The 20,706-nt window shown below is 48.3% G+C and overlaps 1 protein-coding gene across 1 annotated transcript in view; it reads left to right on the forward strand.

Moving 5' to 3' along the window:
- LOC118359712 (protein bassoon-like) overlaps positions 1-20,706 on the forward strand; it is a 182,041-nt gene that overhangs the window by 158,208 nt on the left and 3,127 nt on the right. Inside the window, exons 4-5 of the mRNA XM_035738343.2 lie at positions 11,751-12,185; positions 12,821-19,480. Of these exons, the coding sequence (XP_035594236.2) occupies positions 11,751-12,185; positions 12,821-19,480 (7,095 nt within the window). The remainder of the gene's footprint in view (positions 1-11,750; positions 12,186-12,820; positions 19,481-20,706) is intronic.

The following is a 20,706-nucleotide window of genomic DNA, read 5'->3' on the forward strand; positions in this document are numbered from 1 at the left end:
TAGTGGAGTGTAGGGTACTGTAGTGGAGTGTATTGTGCTGTAGTGGAGTGTAGGGTACTGTAGTGTATTGTGCTGTAGTGGAGTGTAGGGTACTGTAGTGTATTGTGCTGTAGTGGAGTGTAGGGTACTGTAGTGGAGTGTATTGTGCTGTGGTGGAGTGTAGGGTACTGTAGTGTATTGTGCTGTAGTGGAGTGTAGGGTACTGTAGTGTATTGTGCTGTAGTGGAGTGTAGGGTACTGTAGTGGAGTGTATTGTGCTGTGGTGGAGTGTAGGGTACTGTAGTGTATTGTGCTGTAGTGGAGTGTAGGGTACTGTAGTGTATTGTGCTGTAGTGTATTGTGCTGTAGTGGAGTGTAGGGTACTGTAGTGGAGTGTATTGTGCTGTGGTGGAGTGTAGGGTACTGTAGTGTATTGTACTGTAGTGGAGTGTATTGTGCTGTGGTGGAATGTAGGGTACTGTAGTGTATTGTGCTGTAGTGGAGTGTAGGGTACTGTAGTGTATTGTGCTGTAGTGTAGTGTAGGGTACTGTAGTGGTGGAGTGTATTGTGCTGTGGTGGAGTGTAGGGTACTGTAGTGTATTGTACTGTAGTGGAGTGTATTGTGCTGTGGTGGAGTGTGCGGTAGTGTAGTGTATTGTGCTATAGTGTCGTGTAGTATGTTGTGCTGTAGTGTAATATAGTGTATTGTGCTGTAGTGTATTGTGTTGTAGTGGAGTGTAGGGTAGGGTACTGTAGTGTAGTGTATTGTGCTGTGGTGGAGTGTAGGGCACGGTGGTGTAGTATAGTGTATTGTGCTGCAGTGGAGTGTAGGGTACTGTAGCATAGTGTAGTATAGTGTATTGTGCTGTAGTGTAGTGTGTTGTAGTGTGCTGTAGTGTAGCATAGTGTATTGTGCTGTAGTGGAGTGTAGGGTACTGTAGTGTAGTGTAGTATAGTGCACTGTGCTGTAGTGTAGTGTAGGGTACTGTAGTATAGTGTAGTATAGTGCACTGTGCTGTAGTGTAGTGTAGGGTACTGTAGTGTAGTATAGTGTATTGTGCTGTAGTGTAGTGTGTTGTACTGTAGTGTAGTATAGTGTATTGTGCTGTAGTGGAGTGTAGGGTACTGTAGTATAGTGTAGTATAGTGTAGTACAGTACCCACCTCTTTAAGGAATACCTAGGATAGGATAAGTAATCCTTCTCACCCCCCTAAAATATTTAGATGCACTATTGTAAAGTGGCTGTTCCACTGGATGTCATAAGGTGAATGCACCAATTTGTAAGTCGCTCTGGATAAGAGCGTCTGCTAAATGACTTAAATGTAAATGTAAAATGTTGTAGTGTAGTGTAGGGTACTGTAGTGTAGTGTATTGTGCTGTAGTGTAGTGTGTTGCACTGTAGTGTAGTGTAGTATAGTGTATTGTGCTGTGGTGGAGTGTAGGGTACTGTAGTGTAGTGTAGTATAGTGTATTGTGCTGTAGTGGAGTGTAGGGTACTGTAGTATAGTGTAGTATAGTGTATTGTGCTGTAGTGTAGTGTAGTGTGTTGTGCTGTTGTGTAGTGTATTGTACTGTACTGTAGTGTAGTGTAGTGTGTTGTGCTGTTGTGTAGTGTATTGTACTGTACTGTAGTGTAGTGTAGTGTGTTGTGCTGTTGTGTAGTGTATTGTACTGTAGTGTAGTGTAGTGTGCTGTAGTGGAGTGTAGTGTAGCGTATTGTGCTGTAGTGTAGTGTAGTGTGTTGTGCTGTTGTGTAGTGTATTGTACTGTACTGTAGTGTAGTGTAGTGTGTTGTGCTGTTGTGTAGTGTATTGTACTGTAGTGTAGTGTAGTGTGCTGTAGTGGAGTGTAGTGTGTTGTGCTGTTGTGTAGTGTATTGTACTGTAGTGTAGTGTAGTGTAGTGTGTTGTGCTGTAGTGGAGTGTAGCGTATTGTGCTGTAGTGGAGTGTAGTGGAGTGTGTTGTGCTGTTGTGTAGTGTATTGTACTGTAGTGTAGTGTAGTGTGTTGTGCTGTAGTGGAGTGTAGTGTAGCGTATTGTGCTGTAGTGGAGTGTAGTGGAGTGTATGGTAGTGTAGTGTATTGTGCTGTAGTGTAGGGTAGTGTAGTGTATTGTGCTGTTGTGTAGTGTATTGTAGTGTAGTGTAGTGTACTGTAGTGTAGTGTATTGTGCTGTAGTGGAGTGTAGGGTAGTGTAGTGTATTGTGCTGTAGTGTAGTGTGTTGTGCTGTAGTTTAGTGTAGAGGATTTCAGTGTAGTATAGTGTCTATTAGTGTGCTATAGTGTAGTGAGCTGTAGTGTAGTGTAGTGTAATGTGCTGTAGTGTAGTGTAGTGTAGTGGATTGCAATGTAGTCTGCTGTAGTGTAGGGTTGTGTAGTGGATTTTAGTGTAGTCTGCTGTAGTATAGTGTAGTGGATTGCAATGTAGTGTAGTGTGCTTTAGTGTAGTGTAATGTGCTGTCATGTAGTGTTCTTTAGTGTAGTGCAGTGTGCTGTAGTGTAGTGTAGTGTGGTGTGATGTAATGTACTGTGGTGGATTGTAGTGTACTGTAGTGGATTGTAGTGTAGTGTGCTTTAGTGTAGTGTAGTGTGCTGTAGTGCAGTGTCTTGTGGTGTGGTGTAGTGTACTGTAGTGTATTGTGCTGTAGTGAAGTGCAGGGTAGTGTAGAGTATTATAGTGTAGTGTAGGCCTAGTGTGGTGTAGTGTGCTGTAGTGGAGTGTAAGATACTGCAGTGTATTGTGCTGTAGTGTAGTGTATTGTGCTGTAGTGAAGTGCAGGGTAGTGTAGATTATTATAGTGTAGTGTAGGCCTAGTGTAGTGTAGTGTGCTGTAGTGTAATATAGTGTGCTGTACTGTTGTGTAGTGTTTTGTAGTGACAGAGAGTGTGCTATAGTGTAGTGTAGTATTGTGTAGCCCTAGTGTAGTGTAGGGTAGTGTAGTGCAGTGTAGTATAGTCTAGGCCTAGTGTAGGGTAGGGTAGGGTAGGGTAGTGTAGTGTGGTGTAGTGTAGATTAGGGTAGTGTGGTGTAGGGTAGAGTAGTGTAGTGTAGTGTAGTATAGTGTAGACCTAGTGTAGTGTAGATTAGGGTAGTGTGGTGTAGGGTAGGGTAGTATAGTGTGGTGTAGTGTAGAGCAGTGTAGTGTGGTGTAGGGTAGAGTAGAGTAGTGTAGGGTAGTGTAGTGTAGGGTAGTGTAGTGTAGAGTAGTGTAGTGTAGTATAGTGTAGACCTAGTGTAGTGTAGATTAGGGTAGTGTGGTGTCGGGTAGGGTAGGGTAGTATAGTGTGGTGTAGTGTAGAGCAGTGTAGTGTGGTGTAGGGTAGAGTAGAGTAGTGTAGGGTAGTGTAGTGTAGTGTAGTATAGTGTAGACCTAGTGTAGTGTAGATTAGGGTAGTGTGGTGTCGGGTAGAGTAGTGTAGAGTAGTGTAGAGTAGTGTAGTGTAGTGTGCTTTAGTGTAGTGTAATGTGCTGTCATGTAGTGTTCTTTAGTGTAGTGCAGTGTGCTGTAGTGTAGTGTGGTGTGATGTAATGTACTGTGGTGGATTGTAGTGTACTGTAGTGGATTGTAGTGTAGTGTGCTTTAGTGTAGTGCAGTGTGCTGTAGTGTGGTGTAGTGTACTGTGCTGTAGTGAAGTGTAGGGTAGTGTAGAGTATTATAGTGTAGTGTAGGCCTAGTGTGGTGTAGTGTGCTGTAGTGGAGTGTAAGATACTGCAGTGTATTGTGCTGTAGTGTAGTGTATTGTGCTGTAGTGGAGTGTAGGGTAGGGTAGGGTAGTGTAGGCCTAGTGTAGTGTAGTGTGCTGTAGTGTAATATAGTTTGCTGTACTGTTGTGTAGTGTTTTGTAGTGACAGAGAGTGTGCTATAGTGTAGTGTAGTATTGTGTAGCCCTAGTGTAGTGTAGGGTAGTGTAGTGCAGTGTAGTGCAGTGTAGTATAGTATAGTCTAGGCCTAATGTAGGGTAGGGTAGGGTAGGGTAGTGTAGTGTAGTGTGGTGTAGTGTAGATTAGGGTAGTGTGGTGTAGGGTAGAGTAGTGTAGTGTAGTATAGTGTAGACCTAGTGTAGTGTAGATTAGGGTAGTGTGGTGTAGGGTAGGGTAGTATAGTGTGGTGTAGTGTAGAGCAGTGTAGTGTGGTGTAGGGTAGAGTAGAGTAGTGTAGTGTAGGGTAGTGTAGGGTAGAGTAGTGTAGTATAGTGTAGACCTAGTGTAGTGTAGATTAGGGTAGTGTGGTGTAGGGCAGGGTAGTATAGTGTGGTGTAGTGTAGAGCAGTGTAGTGTGGTGTAGGGTAGTGTAGGGTAGTGTAGTGTAGAGTAGTGTAGTGTAGTATAGTGTAGACCTAGTGTAGTGTAGATTAGGGTAGTGTGGTGTCGGGTAGGGTAGTATAGTGTGGTGTAGTGTAGAGCAGTGTAGTGTGGTGTAGGGTAGAGTAGAGTAGTGTAGGGTAGTGTAGTGTGGTGTAGGGTAGAGTAGTGTAGTGTAGTATAGTGTAGACCTAGTGTAGTGTAGATTAGGGTAGTGTGGTGTAGGGTAGGGTAGTATAGTGTGGTGTAGTGTAGAGCAGTGTAGTGTGGTGTAGGGTAGAGTAGTGTAGTGTAGGGTAGTGTAGGGTAGAGTAGTGTAGTATAGTGTAGACCTAGTGTAGTGTAGATTAGGGTAGTGTGGTGTAGGGCAGGGTAGTATAGTGTGGTGTAGTGTAGAGCAGTGTAGTGTGGTGTAGGGTAGAGTAGAGTAGTGTAGGGTAGTGTAGTGTAGAGTAGTGTAGTGTAGTATAGTGTAGACCTAGTGTAGTGTAGATTAGGGTAGTGTGGTGTCGGGTAGGGTAGTATAGTGTGGTGTAGTGTAGAGCAGTGTAGTGTGGTGTAGGGTAGAGTAGAGTAGTGTAGGGTAGTGTAGTGTGGTGTAGGGTAGAGTAGTGTAGAGTAGTGTAGTGTAGTATAGTGTAGACCTAGTGTAGTGTAGGGTAGGGCAGTGCAGAGTAGTGTAGGGTGGAGTAGTGTAGTGTGGTGTATTGTACTGTAGTGTAGTGTAAGGTAGAGTAGTGTAGCGTATTGTGCTGTAGTGGAGTGTAGTGGAGTGTATGGTAGTGTAGTGTATTGTGCTGTAGTGTAGGGTAGTGTAGTGTATTGTGCTGTTGTGTAGTGTATTGTAGTGTAGTGTAGTGTAGTGTGCTGTAGTGGAGTGTAGTGTAGCGTATTGTGCTGTAGTGGAGTGTAGTGTAGTGTGTTGTGCTGTTGTGTAGTGTATTGTACTGTAGTGTAGTGTAGTGTAGTGTGTTGTGCTGTTGTGGAGTGTAGTGTAGCGTATTGTGCTGTAGTGGAGTGTAGTGGAGTGTGTTGTGCTGTTGTGTAGTGTATTGTACTGTAGTGTAGTGTAGTGTAGTGTGTTGTGCTGTAGTGGAGTGTAGTGTAGCGTATTGTGCTGTAGTGGAGTGTAGTGGAGTGTATGGTAGTGTAGTGTATTGTGCTGTAGTGTAGGGTAGTGTAGTGTATTGTGCTGTTCTGTATAGTCTAGGCCTAGTGTAGGGTAGGGTAGGGTAGGGTAGGGTAGTGTAGTGTGGTGTAGTGTAGATTAGGGTAGTGTGGTGTAGGGTAGAGTAGTGTAGTGTAGTGTAGTATAGTGTAGACCTAGTGTAGTGTAGATTAGGGTAGTGTGGTGTAGGGTAGGGTAGTATAGTGTGGTGTAGTGTAGAGCAGTGTAGTGTGGTGTAGGGTAGAGTAGAGTAGTGTAGGGTAGTGTAGTGTAGTGTAGGGTAGTGTAGTGTAGAGTAGTGTAGTGTAGTGTAGTATAGTGTAGACCTAGTGTAGTGTAGATTAGGGTAGTGTGGTGTCGGGTAGGGTAGGGTAGTATAGTGTGGTGTAGTGTAGAGCAGTGTAGTGTGGTGTAGGGTAGAGTAGAGTAGTGTAGGGTAGTGTAGTGTAGTGTAGTGTAGGGTAGTGTAGTGTAGTGTAGTGTAGTATAGTGTAGACCTAGTGTAGTGTAGATTAGGGTAGTGTGGTGTCGGGTAGAGTAGTGTAGAGTAGTGTAGAGTAGTGTAGTGTAGTGTGCTTTAGTGTAGTGTAATGTGCTGTCATGTAGTGTTCTTTAGTGTAGTGCAGTGTGCTGTAGTGTAGTGTGGTGTGATGTAATGTACTGTGGTGGATTGTAGTGTACTGTAGTGGATTGTAGTGTAGTGTGCTTTAGTGTAGTGCAGTGTGCTGTAGTGCAGTGTCGTGTGGTGTAGTGTACTGTGCTGTAGTGTAGTGTAGAGTATTATAGTGTAGTGTAGGCCTAGTGTGGTGTAGTGTGCTGTAGTGGAGTGTAAGATACTGCAGTGTATTGTGCTGTAGTGTAGTGTATTGTGCTGTAGTGGAGTGTAGGGTAGGGTAGGGTAGTGTAGGCCTAGTGTAGTGTAGTGTGCTGTAGTGTAATATAGTTTGCTGTACTGTTGTGTAGTGTTTTGTAGTGACAGAGAGTGTGCTATAGTGTAGTGTAGTATTGTGTAGCCCTAGTGTAGTGTAGGGTAGTGTAGTGCAGTGTAGTGCAGTGTAGTATAGTATAGTCTAGGCCTAGTGTAGGGTAGGGTAGGGTAGGGTAGTGTAGTGTGGTGTAGTGTAGATTAGGGTAGTGTGGTGTAGGGTAGAGTAGTGTAGTGTAGTATAGTGTAGACCTAGTGTAGTGTAGATTAGGGTAGTGTGGTGTAGGGTAGGGTAGTATAGTGTGGTGTAGTGTAGAGCAGTGTAGTGTGGTGTAGGGTAGAGTAGAGTAGAGTAGTGTAGTGTAGGGTAGTGTAGGGTAGAGTAGTGTAGTATAGTGTAGACCTAGTGTAGTGTAGATTAGGGTAGTGTGGTGTCGGGTAGGGTAGTATAGTGTGGTGTAGTGTAGAGCAGTGTAGTGTGGTGTAGGGTAGAGTAGAGTAGTGTAGGGTAGTGTAGTGTGGTGTAGGGTAGAGTAGTGTAGAGTAGTGTAGTGTAGTATAGTGTAGACCTAGTGTAGTGTAGGGTAGGGCAGTGCAGGGTAGTGTAGGGTGGAGTAGTGTAGTGTAGTGTGGTGTATTGTACTGTAGTGTAGTGTAAGGTAGAGTAGTGTAGAGTAGTGTAGTGTAGTGTAGTGAAGGGTAGTGTAGTATAGTGTAGACCTAGTGTAGTGTAGGGTAGGGCAGTGCAGGGTAGTGTAGGGTGGAGTAGTGTAGTGTGGTGTATTGTACTGTAGTGTAGTGTAAGGTAGAGTAGTGTAGAGTAGTGTAGTGTAGTGTAGTGAAGGGTAGTGTAGTGCTGCCTGGTCTGGAGAAGCAGCAGTAGTGGCAGTAGAACTGGGGAGGGGATGAAAGTGTGCGCTAGAGCAGAACAATGGAACCCTGGGTAAAAATAGCTCTCTTCCAACTTGAGAGGGGCAGGGGGGGGGGGCTACTTGCTGCGCTACATACTGTACATTACAAAGAGAGGGGGATTGAGAAGTCTATAGTATATGCAGATGTATAATGCACTACATACAAGAGGGGGTGGGGGGCGGAGTAGGGGGATTGAAAAATCTGAATTAAAAACATATATTAATAAAAACATTTACAGAAGCCTAAATTATTGGGGGGTTTAGCTCTACCAGATTTTCAGACATACTATTGGGCTGCAAATTTCAGAGCCCTTCTGTACTGGCTGCAGACTGATCCTACTGGCCCTAGACCACTCTGGGTCCAGATGGAGTCTGAATCGTGTAAACCTGCAGCACTTTCCTCTGTGTTGTGCTCGTCTCTCCCAGTGTCCCTAGGCAAAAGGTGTGTCAACCCAATTGTAAAGCAGTCTCTTAAAATTTGGAATCAGTTCCGTTTAGCCTTTAGCCTCTGAGGCTTTTCTCTATCAGGCCCAATCAATCAGAACATTTTATTTCCTCCATCTATGAATGATGGGGCTTTTGGCAACTGGCACTCACTAGGCCTCTCCTCACTAGCCCAATTATTCTTTGATGATACATTTGCCTCTTTTGCTCAGCTGCAGAAAAAGTTCAACCTCCCCAATCCCACTTTTTCAGCTATCTCCAGACTAGGAACTTTGTCAGAGCTAACACACCTGAATTTCCCCATAGGCCTGCGAATACAGCTATAGAGAGCATCTTGGAGCTGAACAAGCTTCCTCGGGGCGCAATTTCAGATGTATGTGCAATCATTCATGACTTACAGAACCCTTCTTTGGTGCCTTTAAAGACTCGATGGGAAAAGGATTTGTGGGAGGAACTTGGGGAAGACGCTTGGGAATCTGTGCTGTACAGGGTGCACTCGTCCTCTTTTAGCACTAGACACAGCCTCATTCAATTCAAGGTGGTTCACCGTATCCACTGGTCGGGGGCCCAACATGGAAGAATATTCTCTGATTTTGATCCTACCTGTGTCAGATGTAAAGTGGAACCAGCCACACTGTTGCATATGTTTTGGGGCTGTCATAAACGGTCAGGTTTCTGGGAATTAATATTGAAATGTTTCTCTGATATATATGACACTGTTATAGATCCGTCTCCCCTTACAGCCCTTTTTGGAGTACTGCCCATGGGTACCCCCCTATCAAGAATCCAGTCAGACACTGTTGCTTATACAACTCTTTTAGCTAGACGGCTAATACTACAGAACTGGAAGATGGCAGCTCCCCCATCTTATAAATATTGGGTGAGGGATGTGTTGTGCTCTCTGAAACTAGAAAAAAGTCAATTCAATTCACGTGGGAACCCCAAACTGTTTAATGAGGCTTGGGCTCCATTCCGGTCTTACTTTAAACAGTCCATCCTCTGATGGCATTCCAATTAATACTAAAATAAGTCTGTATTTGACCCCCCTATGACTTAAGGGTTGGATGAGCTTTTCTTTGTGTTTTGTCTGGGGGGGCATTAAGGTTGATGTGCTTATTGATTGTGACCTGCGGATGCCTTGTTCATCTTGCCCGGGCAGAGACTGAAGTGTAAGCTTGTTTTTCCCAGTTATTTTTATTTTTACATTTTGTTCACGCCTACATAAAATGATTATTATTCATTTTTTTATTTTAAGGCATTGTAAACGTTTTATTTTTGGTCCAGTGAATGGTTGGTCTGTGGCCGTGACTGTCTGTGAGTGGTTGCATTTCTCCACCCCTATCCCTTGACTGTTTACAGGAACAATGGTGAGGTGTTTGCTCTGTCCCTGTACTATAGATTGCCCTTTAACCTCTGTAGCCTTCTGCCTGGTGTGTTTAACTTGTCTAAAGTATGGTATCTTTAAAGATATTTTTTAATGTATTATTTCTATTTTCTAGTTGAGTATATTATTTATATTGCTTTGTGTTGTCTGTCTGTGTGTGTAAAACTTAATAAACAAACAGTGTTTAAAAAACAACAACATATTAATAGACAAATATCAGCTTCGGCAAATTTTTTAAAAATAATTTAGAACAGTATCTTGCAGGATTCATTAGTTGGAATTGTAAGATTTGTTGCCCTGTCCAATTCTCTGTGTTTGTCATTATAATGGAATCCAGAAAGGACAAAACACTGTCCTCAAACATTTACATTAAAAGGGGCAAAGTTATGGACAAAGACACAAAACATCAACATCAAATTACATATTTTTCTTGATCAAATCACATGGAAAACAATCACTTTTTGTGCAGTATTCATTTACCATCCTTACAAACCACTTCATGTAAGTGTACATTACTGCATTGTAGCCTAAATGCTGGTCAGTTAGGTTTGTACCTGTAGACTTTCCGTCACCATGAAGAAAAACTATGCATAATACAGTAATTGAGTACATTGAAACATCAAGTCGCTTGTGATGTGATGATGTGGATCAGTTGGTAGAGCATGGTGCTTGCTATGCTAGGGTTGTGGGTTCAATTCCCACAGGGGACCTGTATGAAAATGTATGCACTCCAGTTACTCCAGAAACACTGTCTAATGAGAAATAATGAATAGACCTTTTCAGTTTTCATGTAAAAATAAGTTGTATTTGCAAAGTACTTCAATAAACAAAACAAATAAATATATATACATTTATTTTCTACCAAATTGGTAGTTACAGTCTTGTCTCATTGCTGCAACTCACGTACAGACTTGGGAGAGGCGTGCCTCCTCCGAAACACAACACACTGCTTCTTGACACAATGCCCACTTGGAAACCAGCCACACCAATGTGTCGCCATGGGACAAGGACACGCCCGGCCTGCCACATAAGTCGCTGGCGCGCTATGGGACAAAGACACGCCCGGCCTGCCACAGAAGTCGCTGGCGCGCCATGGGACAAGGACACGCCCAGGCCTGCCACAGAAGGCGCTGGCGCGCTATGGGACAAAGACACGCCTGGCCTGCCACAGAAGTCGCTGGCGCGCCATGGGACAAGGACACGCCCGGCCTGCCACAGAAGTCGCTAGCGCGCCATGGGACAAGGACACGCCCGGCCTGCCACAGAAGTCACTAGCGCGCTATGGGACAAAGACACGCCCGGCCTGCCACAGAAGTCGCTAGCGCGCCATGGGACAAGGAAACGCCGGCCTGCCACAGAAGTCGCTGGCGCGCCATGAGACAAGGACACGCCCGGCCTGCCACAGAAGTCACTAGCGCGCTATGGGACAAAGACACGCCCGGCCTGCCACAGAAGTCGTTAGCGCGCCATGGGACAAGGACACGCCCGGCCTGCCACAGAATTCGCTAGCACGCCATGGGACAAGGACACTCCCGGCCTGCCACATAAGTCGCTGGCGCGCTATGGGACAAAGACACGCCCGGCCTGCCACATAAGTCGCTGGCGCGCTATGGGACAAAGACACGCCCGGCCTGCCACAGAAGTCGCTAGCGCGCCATGGGACAAGGACATGCCCGGCCTGCCGGCCAAACCCTCCCCTTACCCGGACGACACTTGGCCAATTGTGCGCTACCCAATGGGTCTCTGGGTCACGGCCGGCTGCGACAGAGCCTGGAATCGAACCCAGAATCTCTAGTGGCACAGCGAGCACTGTGATGCAGTGCCTTAGACCACTGCACCACTCGAGAGGCCCCATTTCAAGAAACGTGAACATATATCATAAAAGTATTTTATTTTCCACAAATATTATCAGATTAACTGTTTTGTGCAGATAATTATCATACTCAAGTTACAAATGCTGGTAAACACTCAAATACATAGTTTTTTATCACCAAAGAAGTGCACTGGGCCTGTATTAGCGGACTGGTATAGACGTCTTCAGTGTGGGCAAAAAAACATGTCTGCACTGTGGTCAGATCAATATAGAGGAGTGGACCACAGTATTGCTCTCTGTCTTAAGAGCAATCGCTGTTATGAGTCCACCAGCAAATGAGAAATAGGGATATAATTTGTGGCTTTGCTAATCACACTTAAGAGAAAGAAAAACTGAACACTACTACTTGAAATAAACTATTTAACAGCTTGGCAGCTCTTGCAGGGAGGCTTTTATGCTTTATAGTTTTAAGAGGCTTACTTCTCGAAGTATACTGTAGTAGTGGTCCTGGGCCGCCACTCAGTCCCATTGTTATGGGAACATCATTGCTATGTGTGCCGGCTCCCCAGATGTGTTGTAGAAAGAAGCGTGATATCTCTTGATCTGGTAGCAGTCTGCCGATAGACAGTACTACTTTCTCCTCTGAGACCCACAGACTTAATCACAGTGAAGTTATGTTGTCACTCTTGTCCTTATCCACAGAATCACAGTGGAGATGAACATGAAGCGTGGGAGTAATGTTCTACTCTTGTCACATTCTTCAGTTCCTACTCTCTGTAGCCCCTTCACTTTCTCTCTCTTGTTTTTCTGATTTGTTTTGCAGAAGAAAGAATGGCTCTGTCTGAACTGCCAGACCCAGCGACTGATGTCTGGAGGTCTCCGGGATCCCTCTCCTGTATCTCATCCGTCTCCAAAGCACCAACCAATGGGTTCTCCACGCCACCAGGCACTGGCCAGTCAGCAGCCTGTTCAGCAGCCACCCTTACAAAAATTCACCAATCAGCAGCAGGAAGGGCCGAGACAGATGCAACCGCAGCAGCAGAAGCCCCAGACAGCCCTGGGGAGCGGACCTGGAGACACAAAGGCCCCTGTCCAGGCCACACCTACACCTGCAATCGAGCCCCTGAAACAACCAAAGGCCACGGAAGAGACGCCAAAACCAGAGAAGTTGGTGGAACCCGCCATAGACACAAAACCGACTCAGAAGAAGGGAGAGCCAATCACACCAATAAAAGAGATAAAGAAGTCAAGATATGATGTAAGTCACCTTTTAGGTGTCCCATAAATTCATTTTGATAAGGCTGTGTTGTTATATATTAAAGCAAGATGTTGGATGTAGGACATTCAGTGGATTTGAAATGGGATAATGTATTGCTAGTTTATAGCCACAGTATAGCAATTGATTAGAAAATGGGATCCAATCTTTTCTGTGCCTTCCCTCTTCCTCTGCAGCTTGTTGTTGACATCTAGAAAATAATGCTGATGAAGCAGGCGCCAGCCAGAGCACTGATGAATTTACTCCACACAGAGAAACATTTTGTTTTTCATTGTAGCCATCGCTCCTCTTGAAATATGAAGCATTAAGATTGGTACAACCATGAATGTGCAAAACCATCAAGGCCTTAGTTAGTGGTTCTGAATTAGTGCTGATGTGAATACCAAAGTGCTCCACTCTAATCCCCACTGCTCTCTAATGTTCACTGTGAGTATGGGTGGAATTCTATGAGGAGCAGAACATTACGAATAACATGGTTAAAATAGCCATTGCATAAGATAATTTTGGCGGTTTTCAGGTCTTTTTCAGGTATTTTTCCTGGTCTGATGTATTGTTTTTGGCTGATTTCTTATGTCTTACTTATTAGTTATTTTGTCTCTCTCTGTCTATCCCCTTAGGAGCCCAAGAACAGCACTCAGGACCTGTCGCGGAGCCCCCAGAGCCTGAGCGACACGGGCTACTCCTCCGACGGCATCTCCAGCTCCCACAGCGAAATTATCGGCCTCATCCAGGAGGAGGAGATGAAGCTGAGCGAGAGGGGCATCAGCGAGCGTGGCAGCCCCCCCAGCCCATCCGAGATCACCAAGCTGGAGAGCTCCATGAGGCCCCTGCTGGAGTGCAAGACCGTGCCAGTTGAGGAGAGGGAGCGCGAAAGGGGCCGAGGCCGGCACCACCGAGAGCAGAGACCCCGGTCACTGTCTATCACCCCGGAGGCCTATGACTCTGATGAGGAGCTGGAGGACATTGTGGAAGAGGAGGAGGAGGACGGAGGAGACTGGGAGTCCAAACAGGAGCACAAGAACAGTGCCACTCCCAAAGAGGAGAAGAAAGTGGCCGAGCCGGAGCCGATGACAGATGAGGAGTTCATGAGGAGGCAGATCATGGAGATGAGCGCTGACGAGGACATCGAGGAAGAGGAGGAGGACATGGAGGAGGAGGACGAGGAGGACGAAGGCTACGGCTACCAAAAACCTAAAAAAACACACAAGCACATCTCAGAGTTGACGAAAGAGAAGCGCCGCCTCTCTCACCAGTCCAGCAGCTTTGAGGAGGACACCAAAAGCTCCAGCGACATCTACAAATGTTCTGCGGAGGAAGGAGAGGAGGGGGGTCTGGGAGGCCTGCGCCGCTTCAAGACAATCGAGCTCAACAACACCAACAGCTACAGCCGCGACATGGAGCTCAACAACGAGAACGACCTCAGCCTGGACCGAGAGCCCGAGTTGGAGATGGAGAGCCTGACGGGGTCTCCCGAGGAGCGCTCCAGGGGTGAGTACTCCTCCACCCTGCCACCCACCACCTCCAGCTACAACTCTGGCACCTCCCCCACCTCCATCTCCTCCATGGAGGAAGACAGCGACAGCAGTCCCAGTCGCAGGCAGAGACTGGAGGACGCCAAGCAGCAGAGGAAGGCCCGCCACCGCTCCCACGGCCCCCTGTTGCCCACCATTGAGGACTCCTCAGAGGAGGACGAGCTGAGAGAGGAGGAGGAGCTGCTGCGGGAGCAGGAGAAGATGAGGGACCTGGAGCAACAGAGGATCCGCAGCACGGCCAGGAAGACCAAAAGAGATAAGGAGGAGCTGAGGGCCCAGAGACGCAGGGAGAGATCCAAGACGCCCCCCAGCAACCTCTCCCCCATCGAGGATGCCTCCCCTACTGAGGAGCTGCGACAAGCTGCGGAGATGGAGGAGCTCCATCGATCCTCTGCCTCAGAATACTCCCCCCAGAGCCTTGACTCAGAGGCTGAGGGATACGAGTCTAAACTCTACAAGTCTGGCAGCGAGTATAACTTGCCCACGTTCATGTCTCTGTACTCTCCTACTGAGAAGTCATCGACAACTTCAACCACCACCGCGCCTTCCAGCAGCAAGCCCCTGAAGAGTGCTGAGGAGGTGTATGAGGAAATGATGAGGAAAGCCGAGTTGCTGCAGAAACAACATAAACAGCAACAGCAGCAGCAACAAGGGAGACACAACAGTGCATATGAGGATGACACGAATGGCCAACAGTATAAAGATGAGTATGAGTACGAGCAGGCTGAGACTAGTTATGAAAACGAGGCGGCAGAGACAGGAGGCATCTACGAAGAGATCCGCCAGACCTCCCAAAACATCACTAAGATGCATCAATCCTCAGCCCTGGAGTTACAGCAGCAGGCAGACGAGCAGGTGGAAATAGACGACAGTACCTATCCAGATAAGCAGCTTTTAGATACAGGGTCGGCCTTCGCTAAGCTGCTTGAGCAGACCAATGACCTGTTGACTCCTGGCAACAGCCCCACTCAGCTCTCTGCACCTGTGACTTTCTCTGAGGCTGGAGGAAGGATCCCTGATGTACGGGTGACACAACACTACTCCAAAGATGTCCATAAAGCCGGGATGAAGAGCCAGACGGGTAAAAATGGCATTACTCCAGTGGCGGCCGCCACCACAATTGCAGCCTACGGGGTTTATTCCCGGGATGCAGTGACCATCCCTCACACAAGCGCTAGTCAAACGATGACGACCACCCAATCCATCATGTATGGTCGACAAACTGGAGGACCTGCCACTTCAACCACAACCATCTCAAATGTGTGCAGCAAGATAGCGGAGATAACACAGGCTTACAGCCAGAGAGAGGTAGTTGCGAGGAGGGCGGGCGAGAACCGAGGGGTCCAAGCTAGAGAGAGTGCAACATCTTCAGAGCATGTCATAGAGCCCCACTCGACAAAGATGTACTCGTACTACAAGAGCTCCAGCCCCCCTCTGTCTCCCTCTGCCTCGCCCACCGAGAGCCCAAGTCGTTCACCCTCCAGGAGGGCCGAGATATCCACTCAGACATTCAGCCCAGGCATAGGGGCTCTGTCAGCTGGCTCGGGGCCCACCTCCCCAGTGATGGCCCAGGGGACACAGACATCTCAAAGGGCCATATCCCCACGTCTCTTGAGACAGCAATCCTCCCAGCATGCCCCCTACATGGTCGCAAGCTTGGAGCCCACAAGCTCTGCCAAACCAATGACAGTCAACACCGCCACGTCACCTTTATCCTCGCCCACCAGATTCACCCGACAGTCGACATTTGACAGCTACTCTCCACAGGCCAGTCCGCCAGACACCCCTCCATACCACCAGTCTCCTCAGCACAGCTTCTATAGGATGCAGAAGGTGGAGAAGGTCAGTGTTGGAACCAGCATGGTCACCACAGCTAGCACCTACAGCCGTGGTTCCATGTCTATGGACAACATCTCTCTCTGCAGGTTCTCCAGCATCCCGGGGACCTCGAGTGTCGAACCGGGCCAGATGATCCATGGTGGGAGTGTGGTGGATCTGAGAACAGTAGATCTGAGAACAACCACTAACGCAGCTCCCATTTTAATGACTGCCCATGGCATGGATCTTACCTCCCTGGCCACAGAAACACGCAAATACACCAGCGGGATTGAGGGGAGCCACCCCTCAACTATCATCCAGCCCCTCATCATGAACCTGAACACCCAGCAGCAGCCCCACGTAATGGTATCCACTGCAACCACGATGAGCGTCACGGTGGCCGCCTCCATGTTCATATCACAGCCCCAACAGCCCATGGTCTATGGGGACCCTCTACAAAACAGAGTTGACCTCGGTCAGGGCATGGGCTCAGCCATGTGCCTGTCACAGAACAAACAACCTCCCACTGACCCATCTATCCCCAAGATCGACGCCAAGCTGGAGGACCTGAGCATCCAGCAGCAGCAGCTTCTCCAGCAGCAGCAAAAGCTCCAACAGCAACAGCAGCTCTTGGAGCATCAGCTCCAGCAACACCACCAGATGCAGCAGCAGTCCTCCGTAGCTCGGTTCAACCTACCAGGCCAGATGACGCTGCTCAAGAAAGACCTTCTGGTCAGCCAAACCAGCAATACCCCAGCCGTGGTCAGTACTATATCCCCTGCCGTTGCCCCTGATGTCTACGGCACTGGAGATCCCCTGGAGCTGAAGAGCAAACCAACCCCGGCAGGTTTGATGCACCTGGCTGGGGGTGGGCCTCATGGCATGATGGTCCAAATGGATGGGGCCCCACAGGGAGGACCAGTGACCCAGCTGGTGAAGACAGAGGAGGGCCAGGATGCCGTGGACCTCACAGGGGGGCAGATCAAAGCTGAGAACCAACCAGCTTGCTGTGATGTCGTGTACCGCCTCCCATTTGGAGGTAGTTGCGTTGGCGGACCATTTTCCCAAAAGCCAAATGTTGATGAGAATGTGGCCACTCAAGAGCCAAGACCACACTCTGTGCCACCACTCTCTTATGAGTCGGACCAGGAGGGCCAGTATCAGGAGTTTTCTATGGACGGGCATAAAGCCTACACATTACCGTTCCCTGGTCGGCTACAGCCCTCGATGTCTGACACCAACCTAGCAGAGGCCGGACTCCAGTCCTACCACTCCAAGATGGACCCACACTTCCAGACCTCTGGAGAGCTGGCTGTGGACCTCAGCACCATGAAACACACCTATGAGGGTGGATTCCTCGGACTGGGCATGCAGTATGGCTCCTACACTGACCTACGCCATGGAGGTGATATCACTGCAACTGCCCTGCCCATACGCAGATTCAACTCCCTGTCAAACATCAGCTCTGACTACGGCTACTCCCCCCGAGACCTCGCTAACTTCCAGGAGTCCAACCTGGCCCAGTACAGTGCCACCACTGCCAGAGAGATCAGTCGAATGTGCGCTGCCCTCAACTCAATGGACCGCTATGGGAGCAACCCAGAGCTTATGCAATACGGTGTAGGCAGAGGAACAGGTCCAGGTGGCAGGCTTAACTCTATGAGACAAAATATGCTCTATGGACCTGACGGGAAGCCAATCTCTCACACCCAAGCGCTCACCAACATGATCAATGCCAGGCAAGCCAGCCTCCGAGCCATGTACCCGTCTGCCATGAGGTCTGCTGATGGGATGACCTATTCTACCATCAACACACCCATCGCCTCCACCTTGCCAATCACTACCCAGCCTGCCTCAGTGCTGCGCCCACTATTAAGTGGAGTGTACAGGCCTTTACCCACAGCCAATATGACACCTGTGCCTCTGGCCAGTCTCACTAGGATGCCTGTGAACCCACGGATGCCTATGTCTGGCCAGGCCCCATACCATTATCCGGCTCCCAACGTCTTCCCATCTACGACGTCGACCCCTGTGAGCATGCCTGCCGCCATCAACACCACTCAGGATGCCCCAATCTTCCTAGGGAAGCCCTCTGTGACATCAAGTGGATCTGATCCCCCGTATCAATCTCCTGTTGCCCATACATCAGCCTCAGTGAGATTGCCAAAGGAGTCCGAGCAGCAGCCCATAAACCTGACCCAGGCTCACCTCCACACTCAGGCCCCAGGGCAGCCCCAGGTCCAGCCTCAGAACCAACCCCCAGCTCAGCCACAGCACATGCAAACTCAATTCCACCCACAGGGCCAGCATCCACCCCAGAGCCAGCCACCTCCGGCCCATGCTTACCCCCCAACACAAAGCTACACTGGGCCCCAGAGCAGCACCCTGCCCCATCACCCAACCCCACCCTCCAGCGGCCCTGTCAACCCGGAGACCGAGACTGAGGAGGAGAGGATGCACCGCCAGCAGGAGCAGCTTCTGCAAATGGAGCGGGAACGCGTGGAGTTGGAGAAGCTGCGTCAGCTGCGTCTGCAGGAGGAGCTGGAGAGAGAGCGCATGGAGCTGCAGCGGCATCGTGAGAAAGAGCAGATGCTGGTGCACAGGGAGATCCAGGAGCTGCAGACCATCAAGGAGCAGGTCCTGCAGCAGCAGCAGGCTGAGAGGGAGAACCAGCTGGTGATGCAGAAGGAGCAGTTGGCCCAGCAGAAAGCCCAGCTTGACCAGATCCAGTCGCTGCAGCAGCAGCTCCAGCAGCAGCTCGAGGAGCAGAAGCGGCAAAAGACTGCTGCAGCTGCTGCTGCAGCCACCGCAGCCGCTCAGTTGGACCAGAGCGGCCAGATGCTGAAGCCCTACGGAAACCAAATGGGTTTCAGGTCCCTGCCCAACTCCTCCTCAGACATGTGTCTAAGGAACAACGAGGAGCAGATGGAGACCAGGACCAACATGAGAAAGCAGAACTCCACCTCCATGCCCCGACTGAGGGATGGAATGGAGGGTGAGAGCGTTGAGTTCTACGGAGCCCGGAGGATCGTGGACAGTTGTGTTCAGACAGACGAAGAGGACGGTGAGGAGAGGTACATCATGTCTAGACGCAGACGCAACAGGCGCAGCGTGGACCGTAGCGTCCAAACCGACGACGACGAGGAGAAAGTGGAGTGGGAGCAGCCTGTGAGACGCAGACGCTCACGCTTCTCCAGGCACTCGGATCCCGGGGCCGACCACAAGACTGATGCAGCCTCCAAGACGGCCACCTCATCCAGCATCGCCATTCAGACCATTCGAGACTGCTCCTGCCAGACCGAAACAGACCAGCTGGGGAAGGTGTCCCCGGCCATCCACGTCACTTTGCCAGACCCGAACAAAGTGGAGATCGTCCACTACATCTCAGGCCCTGAAAGGACACAGAAAGGCCAAAGCCTAGCCTGCCAAACAGATGTGGAGGCCCAGTCTCAGGGCGTGGTGGTGCCACAGCTCAGCGTGCCCACCACTATCAACCCTTACTCCACAGGTATCCAGCTGGTTGCCTCCGCCGACCCGCGGCAGCAGCAGAACAGGAGGAGGTCTGACCCCATGGAGATCAGCTACCAGACCCAGACCCAGCCCATGAACCACCTCCACAACGAGTCCCTCTCCAGCCTGATCTGTCAGCCCCCCAAGTCCCCCCAGGTGCTCTACTCCCCTGTGTCCCCCGTCTCCCCCCACCGCCTGCTGGAGACCTCCCTCTCCAGCGGCGGGCTGAACAAGGCCCATGTCACTCCCCAGCAGAAGGCCTACACAGCCGAGTCACCCCACCGCCTCCCCAGCATGCCCCGCCCTATTAAGAACACACAGAGGTCCATGTCTGACCCCAAGTTGCTGAGCCTCACCACTGACGAGCACACTAAGGCCAGGCTAAACCTGTACCAGCAGCAAGCTCTTCAGAGCCAGGTAGGTCACAAGGTCAATCATTTGATCCTCAACAACTATTTCTGTACACATGCAGAGACTGAAAGAGAGAAAAGAGTCTTATTTCAATCGTAGCATCACATAGACAGTTGTCTTTTTAATGTTTAATGAGTATGAAGCCTACTGTAGTACAGTATGTATCGAATTGACAGACTGATATTAAAATGTGGCCCCATAAACATACAGTGCATTCACCTACAATGCTATATACTATACATAAAACACACAAGACAATTTACACACATTTATCACTGACAGATCTCTAGTTTAAAAAAACACCGTTGAGGCATGTCCTCCAACATCTTACTAATGCACAACTTCCTAGGTGAACACTATCAAAGTATCTCTCCATTAAAGTTGATATTTTTGGCAAGAAATCGTTAAAATCATTACAGGCAAAACCTGACAATGATACCTCCATTCATCCAATACTAACTCCAACTGTTTGTTACTCTTGCTTAAATGGCAAATTGACGTTTGTCCCCCCTATATACAGATTACTATGAAGGGAAGAAAATGCCGAACGAATTCTGAAATTTAAGTGAACCGTCTGCCGTATTTGTGAATAATGCTTTCTTTTGTGATTTTTATGATTATTTATTTATTTATTTGCACACAATAACATACAAAACAGTATGATGAGAATTTAAAAGGCAAACAGAAGCATGTGCAGGACAGGTAAAAAAAAACTGAGAGGCTTGTAAGGCACCTCAAATCAAATCAAATCAAATTTGATCACCTCAAATCACATACACATGGTTAGCAGATGTTAATGCGAGTGTAGCGAAATGCTTGTGCTTCTAGTTCCGACCTCCCTCTTTCAAATATGTGTTAAACCATAGAAAACAAGTATCCAGATTTTTAAGACCAATTAATAAATAATTTGAGATTTACACAAAGAAAAATTTAAAAATTATAATTTGGGGTGGACGATGCATTATTAAAATGACAGATGGGCAGTGACAGATAGGCAGGAAACTATTGGGATGAGTCATTGAGTGGAATGTCCAGTAGATATTTTTCATTTTGAATTTGAAGGAGTTGTTGAAGGAGCTGTTGCAGTCTTTGAGGGGGTCAGGGAGACTTAACAGAAAATGATTGACCTCTGTAATGTGGGTGATGGCGAACTGACCTAATCTTGTACGGAAAAAAAGTTGTGTGGAATTCAGTGGCAGTTCTTGTAGAGTAATGATGAATCTGAGTATTAC

Source organism: Oncorhynchus keta, chromosome 27 (assembly GCF_023373465.1).
Source record: "Oncorhynchus keta strain PuntledgeMale-10-30-2019 chromosome 27, Oket_V2, whole genome shotgun sequence".
Lineage (NCBI taxonomy): Eukaryota > Metazoa > Chordata > Actinopteri > Salmoniformes > Salmonidae > Oncorhynchus > Oncorhynchus keta.